The 18,296-nt window shown below is 44.3% G+C and overlaps 1 protein-coding gene across 1 annotated transcript in view; it reads left to right on the top strand.

The window, feature by feature from the left end:
- Window positions 1-393: 393 nt before the first annotated feature.
- The window catches only part of LIN7A (lin-7 homolog A, crumbs cell polarity complex component), a 68,286-nt gene continuing 50,383 nt past the window's right edge, over window positions 394-18,296 (top strand). The window contains exon 1 of the mRNA XM_034772147.1: window positions 394-641. Coding sequence (XP_034628038.1) covers window positions 599-641 — 43 coding nt within the window. The 5' untranslated portion in view covers window positions 394-598. The remainder of the gene's footprint in view (window positions 642-18,296) is intronic.

Raw genomic sequence — 18,296 nt, 5'->3', positions numbered from 1 at the left:
GGGGTGGCAGAAGGGGAAGGCTACATTTCGGGCAACAGCTGGATGCTGCCTCCTCCTCCCCCCCACCCCCACTCCCTAGCCTTGGCTGCAGCTGGCGTCTCTTCCCTCCCCGTGGCTTGAACCTGGCTCCCACTCCCCCGCCATTGCCACATCTCCAGCTAGTCGCTGCTTCCCCCCAGGGGCTCCCCCTGCCCAGGCTGTGCAATACAAAGTTTCCCAACGCCAAGGCTGCGGAAGGTACCCGGGGGCGGGGCTCGCCCCGGCACCGGCCCTTGCGGGAGCGCCCCAGGCCGGCCAGAGAACCAGGCGGCGCTGGGCGGCTGCTGCGCACATCTGGACTCCACAGGCGGGGCGCCCGGGGAGCCAGCGGCGGCACACGCACATCCCTGGCGCCCGGCCAGCGCGGAGTTCGCTCCGCCCGCCTACATGTGGCTAGCGCTCCTCCTCGCCACAGAGCAACCTCCAGCATCCCCGGCCAACTCCTAGCCCCCTCCCCAGCGCCACCCACCTCCTCAGCGCCCTCCCTGTCCCCTCCTCCGCCTCGTCTCCCGGCACGCCGCTCCCGAAGCGGAGCGTCACTCCGGCTGCAGCCGCAGACATGGCGACGCTGACAGTGGTCCAGCCGCTCACATTGGACAGAGGTAAGCGCAGCTGCTGCCGCCCCTAGCCCGCTCCAGGGCAGCGGCTCTGGCGGGGATTTCAGGCGCCCGGGATGCGGAGAGTCACCACAGTAGGCTGCAGAGAAGGGGCTGGTGTCTGCTGGAGACCCGTCCCCGGCACAGCCTGCTGCTTCTGGCTGCCGCGGAGTAGCCCCTGCCTGTATCCCACCCTGGTCCCGGGGAGGAGCCCCCCAAAGCCGCAGGAGGCCCCTGGCCATACCTGTGCTGCATGCTTGGTGCCTCTTGCCGGAGAACAGGGCAGTGGGCAGGCTGCGGGCTTGGGGAGGGGGGGGGACGCTGCCTCCCATGGCAGTTCGGACTGCAGGTGGCTGTAAGATGAAAGGGGAGGGAGGAAAGCAAAGAGACCAAACTTTCTTCGGGGGGGGGGGGGGGGAAACGTTTTGGAGACTGGGGTAGGGCTGGCATCCTGAGGAGACAGCCGGGGCAGGGATCACCACAGTACCGGCGGGAAGGGGATTAGTATATTACAAATCTAGGATAGTGCGGGCTAGTGGGTTGCAACACCACAATCTCTCCATGTAGCTCTAAGATCTTGCTTTTCATCTTTTCTTCACTAGCTTTTCTCTGCTAACTTGCTCTCTGGTACAGCATCTTGCTATACTAGCATCTCTAGTGCATTGCTTTTGAAGTATGTTCCTATACTGGCATCTCAAGTATAGTGACAGAGTTGCTGTTTGGCATATAGATGCATTTCTAGTTATTAGCTTTGTGGTGGCTTCACTTTCCCAGTAGCTAACACCTCTAAGAAAAGGGCTCCGATCTAAGCAAAAGAATCTCAGCCATGTGAAAAATCTGAATTTTGGGGGGGAAAGGAGAATGGGAGGGAGCTGCAATTTGCCATATTTGCTATTATTAATACTGCTTCCATATAGAGCAGCTTGTTCCTATTCCTGAAGGCAGCTAGTGGCCCCTGGCATTGATGACAACACTGATAAATTTTTTCCACCCTCCAGACTATGACAGCAGCACCTTTTTATCCTTCTCTTTGTACAGTCCATTACAAAAGAGAGAAAGAGGGGGTGCAGAAAGCTTGAGGCTATGCTAAATTTAAACTTCTGCCACAAGGCTGTAAAATTAGATCTCCCACCCAACCTGATTAGGTGACAATAAGAAACTATTTCTAAATTGATACCATTGAAAGTACATTTGTAATCCTAATAAGATACCCTAGGAATACTTGTTTATTACAGAGGGGAAAAATAACTTGATTTATTATTTGTTTGGCTTTTTCTTTTTTATGAGTTCTTGTTTAAGAGATCAAACAAGCTCCCTGGACAGGACTCTTAAGTGTTAGGACAATTTTTTTTAATCTGCATCCTGTGTATCTTAGCCTCTGAGCAATTTATAAATCCTTTACTTTGTAGAGAATGATTTAGGCCAATGCCTTCGTTTTAAAAATACTCTTTCTAGAAGATTAAGATGGACTCGAAACATGAGGCACAGAGCTTCCTGCTGTAAATTCAATGGAAAAGAAACCTGATGAATTCAGTTTGAGATTTTAATTTAGAGGACACTAGGGTTACTTTGCTGGAACCTAATTGAGAGCATAGCAGCTCTTGTGGTGCCCATCACGACTTTATTATGCATTAGGTGGATTGTTTTAATAAGATATTCAGACAAAAGAAAGAACAAAATTAAGTTATTACTAAAATAAAGTACTGGCATGCAGTAAGTTAAGGAAAATACATGTTTCTCCAAAGTGCTTAGAAATCTACTGTGTACTGTACAGTTTCATCCCAAAATCGTTTGCATTAAGCAGGACAAATCTATTTCTTGGTAAAGGGTTGAACAGATGGCAATCCATTAAAATGCAAAGAGAATTATTAGTATTTCAATATTATGATCCAATTGCATTCCTGTTCATTATTAAAACTATGTTTTTTTTTAAACACACACTCTCTCTCTCTCTCCCCATTACTCATAATTAAGATTCCACTAGATAGGGGCTAGAATGTGCCTGGCACTTTCATAGAGGTGCAAGTTGAGGGCCAAAAATGCCCTCTTCTCACCTGGTGACTGAAGTAGATGAAAATAGGAGGACTCACTTAATGTAGTTGGGATGCAGAGTTGCATCAGCACAAGGTGATTGCATGCAACAAGGAAAAGGAATATATCCAAAGTGTTCATGTCCCAAAGAAGGCCACTTCTTCAGTGGGGACACAGTCACCTTTCAGGGGCTGCTGCTGCTGCTTCAGTTCTCAAGAAGGCTGAGAGCCACAGAAACATCTCACCTAGGCCCAGTGCCTCTAATGTTTTCACTTGAGTTTTCCCCTTACCAGCCAGGGAAGAGGGGAATCTCTGGGGCAGCAGGATTTCTCAAATCAAGGAAGAGAAGCGCTCCCTTTGCTTTTATCCAAAATAGAAGGAGCTGGGCTCCTCCTGAGTCTGCCTCAGCCCAGCTAAGGTCAAGACACAGTCCACTCTGGAAAATACCATAGACCTGCACCGGCTCCGTGCTCTCCCATAGAGAAGTCAGTGCAGCAAGGAGACTAAAGTGCATTCCTTGAAAGCGTGTAGTGGTTCAAGTGATCGTGGTGAGGGAATTATCATGGTGGAGCCCATGGGAGCAGTGTCTAAATGGTGAAATCTAGCCCTATGTAGATAATATACAGATGTAAAATCTTCATTACTGTCCTGGAATGTGTCATATCACACACACACACACACACACACAAACTTCATATTGTTTTTCAAACCCTGTCACAGATAAATGAGAAATACATACGTTAAAATAAAACAAAATTTAAAAGTGACTGTCATTTGTGTGTGAATGATTGGAAGCCGATTTAATTCTGGAAGAATACTTCTGTCTAAAGGACAAGAATTAACTTCCTTAATTCCTGTCAGCATGTCTCTCTCTACCTGCACAACTGTCTGTGTCTGCAGGACTCTAATATGTAGAGCAACTTTCCAATCTAATGGAAATTTTAATCACAGTTTCATCTCACAGACATCTCCCTTTAGTCTGAGCACTGTATGTGACTCGGTGGGAGACAGCATATGTCCTGGGGAAGGAATGTGATGTGACACAGCTACTAGGGCTGGTGCAGCAGTGGGTATGCATACCCCCCCTGGGTACTCAGAGGTTTTCCAAAGGGTGCATCAACTCATCTGGCTATTTGCCTAGTTTTACAACAGGCTACATAAAAAGCACTAACGAAGTCAGTACAAACTAAAATTTCATACAATGACTTGTTTATACTGCTCTATATACTATACACTGAAATGTAAGTACAATGTTCATATTCCAGTTGATTTATTTTATAATTATATAAAAATGAGAATTTTTCAGTAATAGTGTGCAGTGACAGTTTTGTATTTTTATGTCTGATTTTGTAAGCAAATAGTTTTAAAATGAGGTGAAACTTGTGGGTACACAAGACAAATCAGACTCCTGAAAGGGGTACAGTAATCTGGAAAGGTTGAGAACCACTGCTATGGGGGAGGGGGAGGTTGGGGGCAGGGTTACAAGTGTTCAAGAGATTTGGGAGGGGAAAAAGCCTGTGATGCATAGTGGAATGCGGTGGACATAATATATCTGGAATTTGCAAGGCTTTTGACACAGTCCCATATGACATTCTCATAAGTAAGCTGGAGAAATACAAACTCAGTAGAACTACCCTTAAGTGGATACATAATTGGTTAAACAGCAGCAAACAAAGAGTAATATTAATGGAATGATGTCAGATTAGAAGGAGGTCTCAAGTGGGGTTCATAGGGATCTGTTCGGGGTCTGGTGTTATTTAACATCTTTATTAATGACCTGGATGTAGGAATAGAGAGCATACTGATTAAATTTGCGGATGACCACACAGCTATGGGAGGTAGCAAACACTTTGGAGGATAGAACTAAAATGCAAAAGTATCTTGATAAATTGGAGAACTGGGCTACAGACAACAAAATGAAATTAAACAAAGACAAATGTAAGGTGCTAAACTTAGGGAAGAAAATCCAAACACACAAATACAGAATGGGGGAGAACTAGCTTGGCAGCATCATTGCAGAGAACGATTTGGAAGTTGTGTTGGATCACAACCTCAACATGAGTCAACAATGTGATGCTCTTGCAAAAAAAGCAAATGCAGTTTTGGGTTGCATTAACAGAGGCATAGCATGCAAGTCACAAGAGGTGATAGTACCACTCTATTTGGCGCTGGTTGGGCCTCAGCTGGAGGACTGTGTCCAATTTTGGTCAGCACTGTATAGAAAGAATGTAAAGAAACTGGAAAGGATCCACAGGTGAGCAACAAAGATGATCAAAGGGATGGAATGAAAGCCATATGAGTAAAGGCTGAAGGAACTGGGTATGTTTAGTTTGGAAAAGAGGAAATTAAGGGGGGACATGATAGCCATCTTCAGATGCCTGAAATCCTGCCATTAAAAAAATGGAGAAAAATTGTTCTCTTTTGCCAGAGAGGGCAGGAGAAGAGGCAATGGGTTAAAACTACAGCATCACAGATTTAGATTAAATCTCAGGAATAACTTCCTAACTGTAAGAACAGTAGGAAAATAAAACAAACTACCTAGGGAAGTTGTAGAAGCTCCTTCACTGGAGGTTTTCAAAAAGAGACTGGATAGCCATCTGTCTTGGATAGTTTAGATACATCAAATCATGAATCTTGGCACGGGGTTAGACTAGATGACCCTGGTGGTCCCTTCTAGCCCTGTGATTCTATAGTGACTTGCAGCAAGCCGGAGGTTGAGGGTTGGGAGAAACAGAGAACATGGAGATAACCATGAAGGAGGCTTAGGTTAACAGTTAAAATTTAATCTTTTAAAGTTTGATTGTTCTGCAATCTTCGTTTAGTCTGGACTGTAAGAATGTGCTACTGAGATGTGGGGTTGGGAAGCAGACTCACTCCCCAGTGCCTTACTGCTACAGCCCTGTTACACTATGGCCTAACGTCCCCTACTTTCAGGGCCCTACTCCTTACCTGCCTCCACTCCCTCACTATAGCCCTACTCCCCGTCATGATCACCTCAAACCCAGGCCTTCCAAACAGAACACTATTTTCCCATGACCTCTTCTACCAGAGACCTGCTGCCTCCATGGTTCTTTTCCTGCTGCACCATGCCTCCGGCTACAGTGCAGATCCACTCAATGCCCCCTCCCTATGCTTCCACCAGACTTCCACTCAGCTCACCAGAAAAGCCCTTTTTGCTAGGGATCCCTAAGGCTTGTCTCTAAAATGCATGGGCTCCCCAGCTCCATGCCCTTGGATCCCCATAAGCCAATCATACCTTCCAAATAAACCTCTACTTAGGACTCCTCATGTACCCTTAGAGTCTTTAGGGTGGCATTCACCACTTTTTCTCCAATTGTCTGCTGTTGGGGGAGGATCAGACTGAACTCTCTCCCCCCCTCTCGTCTTCCTTCTTTGGGGGAACATCAAGAAGGATTTTTGCCCTCCCCAAGTCAATGGATGGTCCCCAAAATTTGAAGAGAAAGGACTACAGTCTTTCTGCCACTATCAAACTGTGGCCAGCCTGAGTGTCTGGGTCGGTCTGTTACAGACAGGGGTTTTCCTGTGGTAGTTTCCTCACAGAACATATGCAAGGACTTCCCAACATAGAGAAATCCCGCTTGTCAGAGGATGGGTTTTCCGAGACCCAGACATCTCAGCATCCTCATGTCACTCTCCCCACCATACTTCCCCTACCAATTACCCAACAAGCCTATGCCCCCCCAAACTATATGCCCCTCAGACTAAACACCTCCCTTCTTCCCACCCCACCAACCTTACATCCCCCACTCAGTACCACTTATGTCACTCTATCAATCATCCTCATTGGCCGTAGAGGTGAGCTGGAAACCATTTTTCCATCCCAGGGAAATTTTCAAGAGATTTAAAAAGACATTGGTCTGAAGGTTAATGTTTATTGATTGCATTGAGAAAAAATGCATTTAAACAACCTTAATTTTAAGTTAAAATGTGTGGGCATTTTATTTCTCTCTCTCTCTCTCTCAAATATTTCTTGTCAGGGCCATTGTATTGTCTGAGATTTCAATTCCTATGTTTCTCATGTACCAAGCTCACGAGTCTGCACCTGGGGTCCCTCACTTATAGGCAGATATCATTGTATCTGTCAATAATAGAAGATGAATTTTCACCTTTCACTTTATCTGAACCGTTATACTTCACTGAACATTTTAAAATACTATTTTTCAAAAAGCTTAACTTATTTGAAATTTTATTTGTACTCTTCACTCTGAAGCTGAACTTAGTCTGCTGTGGCCACTATTTACTCAGAACATTGCACCAATATATTCCCTGATCTTTTTCATTGTGGGTTTTGCACAGGACCAAGCAAATGGCAAGTTATGAAAGATCACTTTTCAAGAGACCATCTTGATGTCTAGTCAATTAGATATTTAAATTGTCATGGTTATGAGCTAGATTGTCATGGTTATGAGCTAGATTGTCATGAAAAATATATTTCCAGGGAGCGGGTACCACTAGCCTATGTCTTCATCTGTCCTACCACCCCACATCCTGATTACTTTCTTATTTGCATATAGTTAGTATTCACCGAACACTTCCTTAAGTGCTTGCAGATTGAAGGAAAGACTGCTGAATTTTTTGCACATAAAGAACTGATACTACAGTTGTTTATGAAGCTTCACCCAAGGTCATAACTGCTGGCTGTGCAGTAGGTCAATGGGGAACAATCTGAGATGGATTTAATTTAAAATCATTCAGGCATTAATACATATGAACATAACCTTAAAATAACCCAAACTTATTGACAACCTAATTTCTACTGCTCTCAAATCTATGCTAGGAAACTGGAAGACCTCTTGCTGTTAAACTACACTGCATAACTAAACTCCATTTATTCTCTATTAATTCAAACAAATAACTTTCAAATGAAATTGATGTGCCAAAACACATTGGAAAAGTTGTCCTATACAGCATTCTATTTAGAAGAGATACAGAAGAATAAGAAAAGATCTGAAATTAGCATTAGAGCTTCTAATATAAGCAGCTATGGCAATGCTCTGTTGATAGTTATAAAATAAACCTCCATTCCAGCCAGAAAGAACACCATTCTTTTATAGGTCTGTGTACATCCTTCTCTATATTATTTTTCTGTTCATCCTTCTCTTTTGTTAGCCTACTTAAGTGGGTTTGGTTCCCCACCACACACACATCTGTGTGTGGTAAGTACATATCATTGATATAATTTTAATGGAAATTGGCAATATGCCATTATTCTGGACTGTAAGTCTTAATATAATTTATATTTGTTCTGAAAAAATATAATTAATACAAAGTCTAATTCATAAGGTAGGAGAGCTTCACCCTACTACAGAGACCCAGCATAAGGCCAAGCATCACTTAAATCCCACTTAAGCCATTAAAATAGGGTTGGAGTGGTTGTGCTGTCCCTCTGCATGGGCATGAATATCACCCAATATCTATCTAATATATCTGTCCATCTCAGATATTTTATAGCACCCGTCATTGTAGCATCTGAGAGCAATGAAAATACTTTTCAAGTGCCACAAATTTGCAGTTGGATATCCTGTATGATGATGATATACAAAATAATGATATATTAAAAATAAAAATCACTCATTCCATTAAGATTAAAAAAAATCTGAGGGTTTGGTCTGTATTTGATTCTGTAGTATTGCAACAGAAAGACATGTAGTCACAGACTGAAATAATTTGTTTTTTTGTCACTGTGTTTGATTTTTTTTTTACTGGATGTTTTTCTGAAGAGATGGATTTAGGGTAAGCCGCTTGGTTTAGTGCATTTTGGATTATGAATGAGTATGCTTTCTACAGATTTATGCAACTGAAGCGTTCATGCAGCATTGATAACAAATTTCTTTAATTATGCACATAGTTTAGTAATGCTTCCTAAAGTCTTATAGCTCCTATATTTATACCTTTAATATGGGAGCTTGGATTTTTATAAGAAATGTCAAAATAATGTTACTATTCTAAAAAGTTAAATGCACATGAGGAACTCAACTGCATCTGTCAGGCACAGCCCTGAATTATGGGTAGGTATGGGGATCCACTCCCCCAGGGAGCTCTGAGAGGGACTGTGTCTACCTGAGGTGTCTGTGTTCCAATCTGCAGTCCACCAGTTTCACTGGATCATGGTCCTGCTTCTTTCTCTCTCTTTCCTGTCCTCACTGAGGTGGCTTCTGCCCTGAGGCCTCTAGGAGAGAGCAATCCCTGACAACTCAGGGGTTGTAAATGGACCTGGCAACTGTACAGTGACCAGAAAGGAGTAACAGCTCCTTCTCTCCACTTCGTCCTTGTGCATCAAACTATCATCCAGGCACAATCTGGCCTTAAATATGAATGTCCTTCATAAATGTGTGTCTATATGTAACACACCACGAACATACAGATTTTGGTGGAATTTGGTGTAAGTCACTTCTGTGACTTGGAAAGGGATATCTTGAATCCCAGTCAAGTGTAATTTTTGAACACAAGACTAGTCATGCCACATTGTTCTGCAGTGGCTTTGTTCATGTTAAGGAAATGTTTGTTGAGCATGTTAGGCATATGATTGCCAAAACAAGACAGACAATATTCACAGCAAACACTTATTACTGCAAGGATCTTGCCTTACTCCTGGTCTGTAAACACCTAGCACAGTGTTGGTACTTGTAGCAATTCAATAATAATGCCTAGACATAATTTTAGTTTATTTGAATTTATACTGGAAGATCCTGAATCTGAACAGAATTTAGGTTACCAGTAACGTATTCTACTCCTCATTTGTTACATTGGTCGGGATCCTGAAACTTGTTGATCCCAATAGGGATGTAAAATGTTAACCAGTTAACCGATTAACCAATAAGCATCAGTCTTATCGGTAAGATATTCTGGTTAACATTTAAACTCTGCTGCGGGACCCTGCTGCCAGCCAGCACCATGAGTCCCGGCTGCCGCGTCCCCCCATCCCCTTCATTCCTGGCTACTGTCCCCCGAGATCCTGGCTGCTGATCCCCTTCCCCCACCCCCATCCCGGCTGCTGGGGGCCCCTACGCCCAGGGCTTTCCACGGGGTGGCAGCAGAGCCCCATGCGCGCAGCGGCTGCTGGGACTCCAGGCCTGGGGGGCCGCTGGCAGTCGGGACCCCAGACGTTCAGAGCGGCAGCAGAGCCTAACAGTTAAATGTTTAACCAGTAAAATTTTAATAGTTTAAACATTTACTTTTTTAAAACATTATTTTCATCCCTAATCCCCAATGGGGCTCTGAGCAGGTGCAGGAGTCCATCACATGTAACAAGTTACAGGATTGGTATGTTAATGCTTAGGAAACACAAGTCATGCTATATTATATATTCCTTCCCTTTTGACAATGTGTTTTATAAACAAAGCCCTATGCCCAATCCTAGTATCCTACATGCCTCATTCACACTGAAGTTAGTGGGTCTTTTGCCTGAGTAAAGAGTGCAGGATCAGGTATTTAATGACATATCAAGTAAATGATTTGTTTGAATATATGTCTTCTCTTTTCAGCTTACATGTGCTACTGGGCTGGGCAGTCCTCTAATGAAATTATCAGAGGAAATAAGAAATGTGACAGATAATAAAGTCCTTGGCTTTGTGCAGATATGTTCTTTTAATTAACCATCACAAAAATATGTACATGCATACCTCTCTTTAACAGGTATGATATTTATGCAAGCACACAAAGATATACACTTTTAGTTGAGCTATGCTAGTCAAATGTAAAGAATGCTCTTGGCAGATAAAAAGGCAATATGATTTGAAATATTAATAAAATGTGAAGCCACCAATTTAAGTCAGTTCATAGAACCATCATTAATTGTAAGATGAAAAGTCAAGAGAAAAACAAGTGAAAGCAGATAGTGTTCTGACCCCACTTAAGTGGCAATTCCTAAATTTATCTATCTTCTCTAAAGTACAGATAATTTGTGTTTCATGAGACTTCACACATATTTGGCACTTTTAAATACTAATATACTTTAAAATACACAAACATTTACAAACAAAGTTAATCTGAGCTGATTTAATCTTCTTTTACCTAGAGTTGTAATCAGACATTTGCTAGAGATTCAGACTCTGGAAAAGAAAGTCTAACTTCAGTCTCTTTAGCAGTTCATTATACATGAAGATCATAAGAAGCAATTCAGGAAAGAATATTTATTCAGAAAAGCACTTTAAGCATGTACTGAAATCCCAAGCATATGCTTTAAATTAAGCACACACTTAAGTGCTGTCCTAAACAGGGATGGATTTAAGTACACGGACCAGCATTTCTCAAATGGGCACTCTCTTTATTTCTGCTGAATCAAAGTTGCTTCAACTTTACTGTGGAAGCTCCTTTTGATAAATCCATTAGGGTAAGCATTTATCCTTCAGGACCCTGGCTCTTTTGTTATCTTCCTCAACCATATCATGTCAAAAAAAAAAAAAAAAAGAAGAAACATTATTTATATTTTAAGGTATCAGTCCTGCACATCGGCCTGTATGGAGTCCTCTGTAATCAAAGAGCTCCAGCACTGGCACAGAGGTCCACATGCACAAATCAGATAGCTGATTGGGGCCTATATTAGTCCTTTGGCAGCTGTCTTAACCTTCTGAAATCCATCATCTATTCATGCTTTCAAAACAAATTGAAAATGTGCTGTAGTCGAACAAGTTATTTGGAGGAATACAGGAGTAACTGGATGGAATTCTATGGCCTGTGATTTGTAGGAGGTCAGACTAGGTGATCTGGCCCTAAAAATCTATGATCCTACAAAGAATAGTAATTAGGAAGAGAGTCAGTTGAGCATCCCTGCCCCATCACCATTTCCTGCCATGCTGCCAGTTTTGTATCATAATAGCAATGGCTATGGAGCTTATACTAATGTATACATCACCTTTTGCTTCCTAACAATGAAACCATGCCACAATATCTCAGGTTTTGTTTGTTCCACATCTCATAAATGATGTTCTGTTAAATCAGGCTACAATTTGAAGTAAATTGTACCCCCTCCCCTTCCACTTCCAAAATCTATCAGAATCAAGCAGACCCCACAGCTGTAGTTTGTCCTGACATTACCTATATTCTCTGTACAACAGGAAGGGAGCTTTCCATTTCAAAGTTTGTTTTCAGCTTGCAGCAGCAAATCCGGAAAGTCATCGCCCCATCCTCTGATCACAATAATGCACAAAGAACCCTAATTTCAATTCATTTTGTTGTTTGGAAAGTCATAGGCTTGGAAATTAAAAGTAAAAAAGTGGCATATTTGGCCATGTCAATCATTGTTGTACACTAGCACTGCCTGCAATGTCTATTTACACTGGGGTATATTAACAAGGGATGTTGCTTCCATTACACTAATCTTGCCGTTACAATATTTCTCATACATACTTTCTGAAGATTGTGTTTCTCTGTGAAGTTGCATCTCCCTAGTCAGCTGCCACAGGGAATTAGTCTACAAAGTTCAGTGCTGGAGTCAACTAAAATGAAAAAAGGTGAATTTAGAAAGACAGAAGATTAACCTTCTCATTACTTGTTCCAACAGAGAAACAGTGCCATTATGTATTCATGCATAATGACTTATTGCATCGTTTGTCATACATAATAAAGTCATCTGATCTCTGCTGCCTCTATGGGGAGGAGGCTTATGGAACATCCAGTGAAGAAATTAAAATTATAATGCTAGAAATAACGTGAAGCTGTTTATCTCCACTGTTGGCCCACCTCCATCTCTTCCTCCCTTTTCTGGTATGAACAATAAAAGAGCTTTACGATCAAGATTACTTGAAGAGATAAGAACTAAGGAGCAGACAGCAGGAGACTCTAATAATGACACACCAGCAAAGAAGAAACCGAGAGTAGTGGCTCTAGCTCAAACACAGAGCCTGTTGTGAAGGAGAATTAGTATCTGTGAACTAACCTCACCACCCTTTGTGAAACACCTGTTGGTGGTTCATTTCCTTCCTTTTCCCCCCTTCCCCAAGAAAAATCTGTCTGACCATAGCTAAAAAACACACTATTGAATACCAGTGCGGCAACATGCACAGTTATACTGTATGTGCTACTTTTTTGTGATCTAGATGCGGGGCGTATCACTTGTTACGTCCTTTACTTAGCAGGTTAGGTGGGTAATGGAGTGGAATTCAGCTGAAAGAAAGATACATCACAGTTAGAAATAGTTTTTCTTCTTACTGCTTGTCTTGGTACAGACATGTTCCTCCCCCCACACTGCTCTAGTTTTCTTTAATTCCTCCACGGGTTTTAATGGGTTTCACCATAGGTTCAAATTTCATAAGGCAATTTTTGTTTTATTAAGCAAGCAGAGAGTTATGGGTGGGTTAATGCACCAGCCTTTTATCTGGGTTCAAATCCTGCTCAGCTAACACATGAAAGCGAGTGCATTTATTGACCTCAGCCTAGTCTCTAGTGTGGTTTTGTCCAGTTTCCAATGCAGACTCTGCTTAAGACAGACCCTAAACTACAATAGCAAATGGCGTTGCAGGTCAGAAACCAGCTGAATTACAAGGACTGCAGGGAAACTGGCAAAGCAGTTTACTATTTCATCAGTTTTGTGGGCTCCAAATTATAAAACTATTTAAATATAAAGTCAGCTTATTCACTTGAGTTTCTCAGGTTTATACAGCTCTGTTTTAAGTTCCCTGCCCCACTCATCTCATGGTCTTAAAGGTCAAATCAGAAAAAAAAGATAACTCTTGGGACATAGTTCCTCCAAAATAAGGGTAAAAGCCTTAGGCCCATTGCTGTTCCTGGGAAGTCTTCACAGGACCAGTGGGAGAATGATGCTTGTTCCCCAGGGATGCCTCTTACTCCCTAGCCTCAGTCCACATTCCCCCTTTTTGATAATATCATCCATCCCAACCTGAACCAGTGATGGGTTTGGATCAGGTGTAATTTGTATAGCACACATCGGGGCTTGGCTCGGGTTGAATAGTCTTTTATCAGAGTGTGCCAACTATGTTATTCAGAGGCAGAGTAAGAGGTCACTTTGAATGGGGGGTGGCTGAAGTGTATACAGTGGGAAGCACCGGGTGGGAGAGGAGTGCGGAGGGAGATGGGAGGAAGATAGGGACAGACTCCCCACAGAGCCTGTCACCGGTCCCCATCTCCTCCTACCTGTGCCTGGTTCCTATTCTCTGCAGGGGGCTCCATGGTCCAGACAGCCCAGCTTCCCAGCTCTTGATATCTCCTATCTTTGGCTGTGACCCAGGCTCCCAGCAGCTCTGATCCCCACACTTCCCTGCCCAGTCATGGGTGCAGTGTTCCCGGCTCCCTCTGTGCTGATCTGCTGCCAAGTGTCCCCCGACCAGGCCTGGTATTGGCACCTGTTGGTTCAGAGGATGCTCTGCAGTCAGGAGGGAAAGAGGCCCCGCTTGCTCAGTTCCTACTCCACAGCCCAATCCCAGATGCCAGAGTGGCTGCTCCAGCTCTTCCAGGTCGCACTCTTGCCTCCACACCCCTGCTCATGAAGTACAGGGGCAGAAATGTACATCAGTGCCCTCAATGTATCTATCCAGGAGTTTAAAATTAGACCAAAGTAGACCCCTAGTTCAGACCCTTTGTTAGCATCTTGGCATGCAGGAATATGCCATCACTGTTCAGTGCAGGCAGTGATGGTACAAAGGATCAAAACCATTTCACCAATGAGGGGAGACCTGTTGCAGCCAGAAGGATGGAGACACTGCAAAGGAGATGGTCAGCAATCAGAGAAAGCAGGCGTATGAAGTATGGAGTATGAAAGGTCAGCCAAGGATCTGTCGGCCCTGGAGACAGGTACTTCTGTGAGGATCCAGCCATTAGACACTAAAGGAGTAATCAGGGTTGCAGTGGCAAGCAGATCATAGAAGGTGATTACACAAGAGGGACAAGTGATCCCAAGGAACAGGAGACATGAGCCAGCGGACAACACCCAGCCAGAAACTAGAGATCATCACAGAATGGAGACACAGGGAACCATCCAGACAGGGAGGGAGGCAACTCCACAGAGAGAGTTTACTAGATTATGGTGACAGTGAGACAGAGATCAGTTACTCCTGGTGTGGTCATCTGTTGATGAGACCAAACTGTCTCAAAGAAATATGTAACTAGCTGAATCTGTGGTTAAAATGAGACTCCAACTTGGCTCTGTGTTAGCAACCTCTGACAGAAGGGACACGGAACAGGAGTTTGGGTGTCAATTATTTGTTTATATCAACATTGTATGTTAAAATGTTTGTAAAATAATAAAGAGGTATCATGATCAGTTGAACTGGAGTCAGAGGCCCATGTTTCTTCCCTGGAGGGACTGTTATTGATGGGACACCAGGAAAACCAGGGCTGCCCAGAGTATTCAGGGGGCCTGGGGCAAAGCAATTTCGGGGGCCCCTTCCATAAAAAAAAGTTGCAATACTATAGAATACTATAGTCTCGTAGGGGCCCCTCCGGGGCCGGGGGCAAATTGCCCCACTTGCACCCCCCCTCCCCCAGGCGGCCCTGACGAAAACAAAGAATGTGGAGAGAGACTAGAAGCAACTCAACCACGCAGACAGAGCAGAGCACATGGTTTAACAAAATTTCACTTGTCTCAACTTAACCTTCATTCAGCTTTACTCTTTGCAAATGAAACCGTGCAGCACCCAGCCTGCTGACGCATCTGGGAGAGTGAGCAACGTTAATTGTGACATGCTGGGCACGGGCAGGGGGAATTCAAAATCAAAACACAGTCCAAAATCCACAATATAGGCTTTTAAAAAAATGTCATGATATTTGGGGTTCAGCTCATGATCGCTGAGCTCTTAAGATTGGCAATATTGTAACTGTCACATGACCCCAAAAGGTTAAACTGTAAAACAGCAGTACGCACGAGGCTGGAGCTCTGGGGAGGGTGTGCTTAAATTACTGGCTTAGAAACCTGTAGGATCCAGTGTATGGATCCAAACACAGCAGCCTGATGAGCATCCAGCAGAAGGAGCTTGACCCCGTCCGTGATAGCAAGCACGTAGGAAGTCCAACACACTTAGGGATTCATATACCACTGTAATGGGCTAAGTGAGACAGATACAGCTCATCCAACTCTATTGCATGGTTGGATTTTTTCACACATTAAGAAAAGACCGACAAGCATTTGCTAAACTGCTTGCTTAAAATGATTTATTTTAAGCCGCTTCAGGGTATGTCTACAATGCACATCACTTGCAACGGGGTATAAGGTGTGTAGCTACACGCTGCAGTGAAAAGCAGACTGCTCCCACACCACAGTGCATTGCTACATGTGTCAGTGAAAGACTTCGGCAGCTGCCTATAGCACAGAAAAGCCTTTCTGCATTTCAGGGAGCTGCCAGAACTTTTCCCTGCTGTTCCCCCTGCTGCCAGAACCTTTCCCCATCGCTAGATCTTCCCCCTGCAGCAGGGAAAGACTCCAGCAGTGGGCCACGGAAGGAGGCACTACTTGGGTGTGTAGAGAGCCGCGTAGGGCAGAGCTTTTTCTTTCTGAGGTCTCCCCCGAGCCCCAAACATGCTATAAAAATTCCACGGCCCACCTCTGCCACAATAACTGGTTTTCTGCATATAAAAGCCAGGGCTGGCATTAGGCAGTAGCAAGCAGGAGCCACCATGAAGCTACATTGCTCAAGCTTCAGCTTCAGCCGTGGGTGGCGGGGCTCAGGGACCTCAGCTTCAGTCCCATGCTGTGGGGCTTTGGCTTTCTGCTCTGGGCCCCAGCGAGTCTAATGCTGGCTCTACTTGGAGGTCCCCCTGAAACCTGCTCAAGGCCCCCTAGGGGGCCCCAGACCTCTGGTTGAGAACTATTGGCATAGGGTATATACTGTGACAATCAGGGTCCAGACCCCCCCCAGGGGAGAATAGGGGCTCTTAACCCCAAAGAGTAAGCATTTGAATCAGCTGGTTGTATGCAACGTTGTGTATAAAAATATGTGGAGTAAGGTCTTTTAGGAAAGCATGTAATGTTTTGAACTTGATGGCCATTACGAGATATGTATACAGACTATGGTTATATATTTATTTATATAGAATACTATGTCTATGACCTAAGCTACAATTTCAAATATACCTCACAGCTGGGAGGAGTGCATTCCAAGCTAGGTGTTAAGACAAAACCAGATGCAAGTAATGATCCATGTTTCAACCCGGGAAAAGACAAATGATTGACCATTACAGTTAATAGGAAGCCACTGAGACACCCCAGCTACCAAGTCAAGTGGGAATTTTCTCCATTATGAGTAACGATGAATCACCATAGTCTGACAGAAAGGGGGGGAAAACCAACAAAAACAGTGCAAACCCTTAAAAGAGAAGGGCTTTGAAGTGAAGACTTTCTAGAAAGTGATGGGCAGCTTCTAAACAGGAAACTGTCCCTGAAATGTTGGATCCCATCTATGATGGGGCACACTGGAAAACTGTTCAAACACAATAGGTCACGTGTATAAGGAAAGAGAATTTACCTAATATATAAGTGTAAAGCTTGAAGTTGCGTCTTTATGTTTATTTTCTCTCTGACTTGCATGTGTTTGTTTTTTCTTAATATTTCTTCTCTGAATTTGGAGAAAGTGAATAAGGAAGTGTTATTTACCCCATTTCTTAACACAAGAACCAGTAAAAATTAATAGGCAGCTGATTTAAAACAAACAAAAGGAAGTACTTCTTCACACAATGCACAGTCAACCTGTGAAACTCGTTGCTAGGAGATGTTTTGAAGGCCAAAATTATAGTGGGGTTCAAAAAAGAATTAGGAAAGTTCATGGAGGATAGGTCCATCAGTGGTATTAGCCAACATGGTCAGGGATGCAACCCGGTCTCTCTGAGCCTCTGATTGCCAGATGCTGAGACTAGATGACGGGATGGATCACTTGATAATGCCATGTTCTATTCATTCCCTTTGAAACATCTGGCATTGGCCCCTGTTGGAAGACAGGATACTGGGCTAGATGGACCATTGGTCTGACCTAGTATGGGTATTCTTATGTTTTTATGTTGGGATCACCCTGAAAGGAGTAACTAGGCTGGTAGAAGCGAGGGTGAGACTTGTGGGTTGGTGTCAGGACTCTGAGCAATAGCAGCATAGAATTAAAACACCCAAAGCTACAAGAAGGCAGTGAAAGGAACCCCTTAGAGATCTGGATGATACCACAGGCGTGCGCAGCCCATTTCATTAGGGCGTGCACCCAGAGAGCCCTGCCCTAGTCCTGCCCCATCCACTCTCTCCTACTTCCCGCCACCTGACTTCCCCCCTCAGAACCTCCACCCCCCCCCCCGCTCATTGTCCCCGCCTGACTACCCCCTCCTGGGATCCCTGCCCCTAACTGCCCCCCAGGACTCCACCTCCTACCTAAGCCTCCCTGCTCCTTGTCCCGTGACTGCCCCCATAGGACCCTACCCCCTACCTGTCCCGACCCTTATCTACACCCCCGCCCCTAGACAGACTCCCAGGACTCCCACGCCTATTCAACTGCTCCCCACCCCCTGACAGGCCCCCCAGAACTCCTGACTCATCCAACCCCCCCAGCTCCTTGTCCCCTGACCACCCCCTCCAGAGACAACACCCCCCACTAACTGCCCCCCCCAGGACCCTCCTTGCTCCCTGTCCCCTGACTGCCCTGACCCCTATCCACCCCCCCCCGCTGCCCCCTGAGAGGCCCC

This window comes from Trachemys scripta, chromosome 1, assembly GCF_013100865.1.
Source record: "Trachemys scripta elegans isolate TJP31775 chromosome 1, CAS_Tse_1.0, whole genome shotgun sequence".
Lineage (NCBI taxonomy): Eukaryota > Metazoa > Chordata > Testudines > Emydidae > Trachemys > Trachemys scripta.
This window is presented reverse-complemented; position numbering and strand designations above follow the sequence as displayed.